We start from the raw sequence: 3,266 nt of genomic DNA on the forward strand, positions 1-3,266 counted from the left end.
CTGATAAAAGTGAATTTACACAAGATGTAGAAGAAGCAAAAACACTTGATGTTAGCAGCTTTAGCATTAGCACACGAACTGTTTACCGACAAACCTCCAGATTATTTTTCATTATTATTTTCAATACTGTAGGGGGCGCAGTGGATTCCCATTTCTTTCGGGTCTCAATTTCACCTGTTGTGGACGGAGCTTTCAGTGTCTAACTCTGATAAATCATTATTCAAATTACATCTCCGCCTGTGGCGCCCCCTAATGAAACAACACAGATTAAACAAATACTGTGAATATTTTTGCTAATTTTTTTTTTTTTTTTTGCAAATAACACTTAATGTCTGGATGAAAAACACAGAATATTTTTTTAGGAGGAACATTTCTAAAATTATAACTTCATAATAATTTTATAAACAAATGATTTGTAGTCCAACCTGCTAACGTCAGGTGAGTGGACTGAAGATGGTCTAAAGGCCACAGTGACTAAGAAATGATTTGACGTTTGACGAATGAAGGTGAAACTACGTCACACTATTTAAGCTACTCTGGTGGTTAACTAGTTAAAGTAACTAAAGTAACTAGCCAAAGGGGTTTTCACAAACATTAAAAATGTCACGCTGCATATACAGCACCCTCTGCTGGATCACACAGTATTTACTCCGGACTGTTTGACGATGGGTCAAGTGTGTGGTAGCATTAGCATCTGGGCAGGTGGCAGGTCAGCTGACACTGGTTAAACATCGTAGCAAATTCACCTGCAGTGAACGACGACACGTTAGTTCAGTCGCACCGAGCTCAAACATCCGACCAAAGTGAAACCAACTAACGCTGAGAAGAAAAACAACCGACGAGCCGAGGCGCGGGGGTGGAGGTGGAGGTGGAGGTGGAGCGACGGCGAGGTAAAAAGGAGACCTCAACCCCAGCAGCGGGGATTGTCCTAATAACGTCACGTACAACATCACACGTTAGTTTTTACCCACAAGTCTTTGGTGCAGTGATCAGAGGACATGAACCTGGAGCCAGAGACTGAATGTCTTGTCCATCGTTGGTAATTCCTCCATCCAGCAGGGGGAAGCAAACACTCTGTTTTCTGAACCAGAAGTTTCAGTCCAGGTCCACAGACGGGTTCTCTGTCCTCTGTCGACAGGCTAACAGGGCTAGTCGTTGGGGTTAGCTTGGCCTGGACGTCAGAAACACTACATGCCGCTAAAACACTAAGTGTTGACTCGCTGCTAACACGCCGCTAATTGCGCTAGTACGTAGCACCATCAGGTGGACTCCAGACACTGCAGTTGATTTTATTTACAGCTGTTGTTGTTGAGGGACAACAGTTCAGAGGTCAACTCAGCCGCAGTTTGACATTTTTATGATGTATTCTCCAGGGTCATGAGTCCTGACCCACAGGCAGAGGGCAGACTTACCTTCCGAGGACCGGACTGTTCGCTCGCTCTCGTCAAACTCGGACTGGGACGTGTTCCAGAGACTGGGCCGGCGTGCGGATGGGTGTTCCCGCGGCGCTCGTGGGTGCAGCTGCAGTGGGAGGTGTGGCAGCTTTCAGCTCCTGGCCGGGGCAGCTCTGGGTGCTGACGCCCCTGTTGAGGGCGTTGGCGGGCAGAGCGGCGGGGTCGCTGCGTGGGATGTTAACGGGACAGGAGCGCGTGCGGGCGTGACCCTTACGGCCGCCGGGGTGGCACACCAGGCTGCCCACGGTGTCCACGGGAGACAGGTGGCGCTTCAGCCAGCGCTCCACCCGCTCCTCCTTGTATTTGATGGAGTACCAGGTGAGGAAGATGAAGAGGAAGCCCAAGAATTTGAGGCTGGCGGCGAGGCCGAAGTAGACGAAGCGCAGCGAGGTGACGTCGTACTCCCAGCAGGAGCCGTGGACGCCACAGTCCTGCTGCCACAGCATGCAGGTGGTGTCGATGACTGCACCAAAGTAGATGGGAGTGGGGATGTAGGCTGGGGGGGGGGGGCAAAACGAGAAAGGATCATCAGACTCTGGACACGTCGTTACGGTTGGTTTTTTATTTTGTTTTTTTTTACTCACCGAGGGTCCTGAGGAGAACAAACTGCATTCCCAGAGCGAACGGTCGCTCCTGCTCAGCCACTGACCTGTAACCAAGGAAACATCTGTGATCAGGTGGTAACCACNATAAAAAAAAACCAAATTAACCGAGTGCCAACAAACGACAGTTAGCACGCGCAGGGTTTTTTTGTTTTTTTTTTGACGTCTCGTACCTGAGTGTAACGATGATGGCAGACGGCTGAGCGCAGGCGGTGATGAGCGTGACGATGAAGAGGAAGACGAGGAAGGGGATCAGCGTCCCGCAGGTTCTGTTGCACTTCCCTGACATGGCGTGACCGTTCTCGTTCAGGTAGGTCTTCACGATGACAAGCTGCAGCTGGTTCCCTCCCTGGCCTCCGGGGGACGCCGGCGTGATGACCTGCCGACTTTGGACACAGGCGCAGTCTGAGTAGTTACGGACCTGAGCGGAGAAGGAAGGAAGAAATGAGGATGAATGTCCGGCCGTGCTGCGACTCTGATTGGCTGCCGCCTCCCTCTCTCCCCCTCTCTCACCCCTGTGCTGTCGTTGGACACGCTGCTGCAGCCGGCCAGGCAGGGGTTAAAATACGTGATGCCGTCGGAGCCACACACAGGAGCGTACTCGTGGATCTTACAGCCGCAGTTCACGTTGCAGCCACCGGTCAGGTTTCTCTGCGTCATGGTCAGAGTCGGCCTGCGGACAGGAAACAGGAAGAGACTCAAATGGACATTTTCCCACCAGGTTTCAGCGGGTGAGATTTCTGGGCCGATCCTCACCCGGTGGTGTAAGGGATGTTGATCCCTCCCAGGTTGATGCTCTCGCAGCCCACGATGAAGAGCGTGGAGAAGCAGAGCAGCGAGACGCCGCTGCAGATCATGGCCAGTTTGGCCGACTCTCGAGCTCCTAGCTTTAGCTTCTTGATGATATAGCCGCCGAGGACGATGCCAACGCCGGCGCTGGGAACGATGATCACACCTGAAGTGAAGAGAAGAATCGCAGTCTGTAACAGGTTTAAACATCAACTCTAGGCTCAGGCAGAAGAGTTAGCCATTAGCTTACCTTCAATAGCCTGTAGCTAACAGCCGAGACCCTCCCCTCTACATAACATTTTTTATTCTTATTTTCAGACAGATTTAGCCCCCTGGTGGCCAACATAGCTTATGTCATTCTTCCTGCGATCTCACAGTCTGTTAGCATAGTATAACTTAGCTTACCGGTGTAGATGCTCGC

At 51.2% G+C, this 3,266-nt stretch overlaps 1 protein-coding gene across 1 annotated transcript in view; it reads right to left on the reverse strand.

The window, feature by feature from the left end:
* Positions 1 to 1,348: 1,348 nt before the first annotated feature.
* LOC103396756 (solute carrier organic anion transporter family member 5A1-like) overlaps positions 1,349 to 3,266 on the reverse strand; it is a 7,226-nt gene continuing 5,308 nt past the window's right edge. The window contains 6 exon segments of the mRNA XM_025066250.1: positions 1,349 to 1,950; positions 2,039 to 2,103; positions 2,230 to 2,477; positions 2,570 to 2,729; positions 2,813 to 3,011; positions 3,251 to 3,266. The exon segment at positions 3,251 to 3,266 is cut by the window's right edge and continues 50 nt beyond it. Of these exon segments, the coding sequence (XP_024922018.1) occupies positions 1,445 to 1,950; positions 2,039 to 2,103; positions 2,230 to 2,477; positions 2,570 to 2,729; positions 2,813 to 3,011; positions 3,251 to 3,266 (1,194 nt within the window). The 3' untranslated portion in view covers positions 1,349 to 1,444.

This window comes from Cynoglossus semilaevis, chromosome 20 (genome assembly GCF_000523025.1).
Source record: "Cynoglossus semilaevis isolate Cse_v1.0 chromosome 20, Cse_v1.0, whole genome shotgun sequence".
In the NCBI taxonomy this organism is placed as follows: domain Eukaryota; kingdom Metazoa; phylum Chordata; class Actinopteri; order Pleuronectiformes; family Cynoglossidae; genus Cynoglossus; species Cynoglossus semilaevis.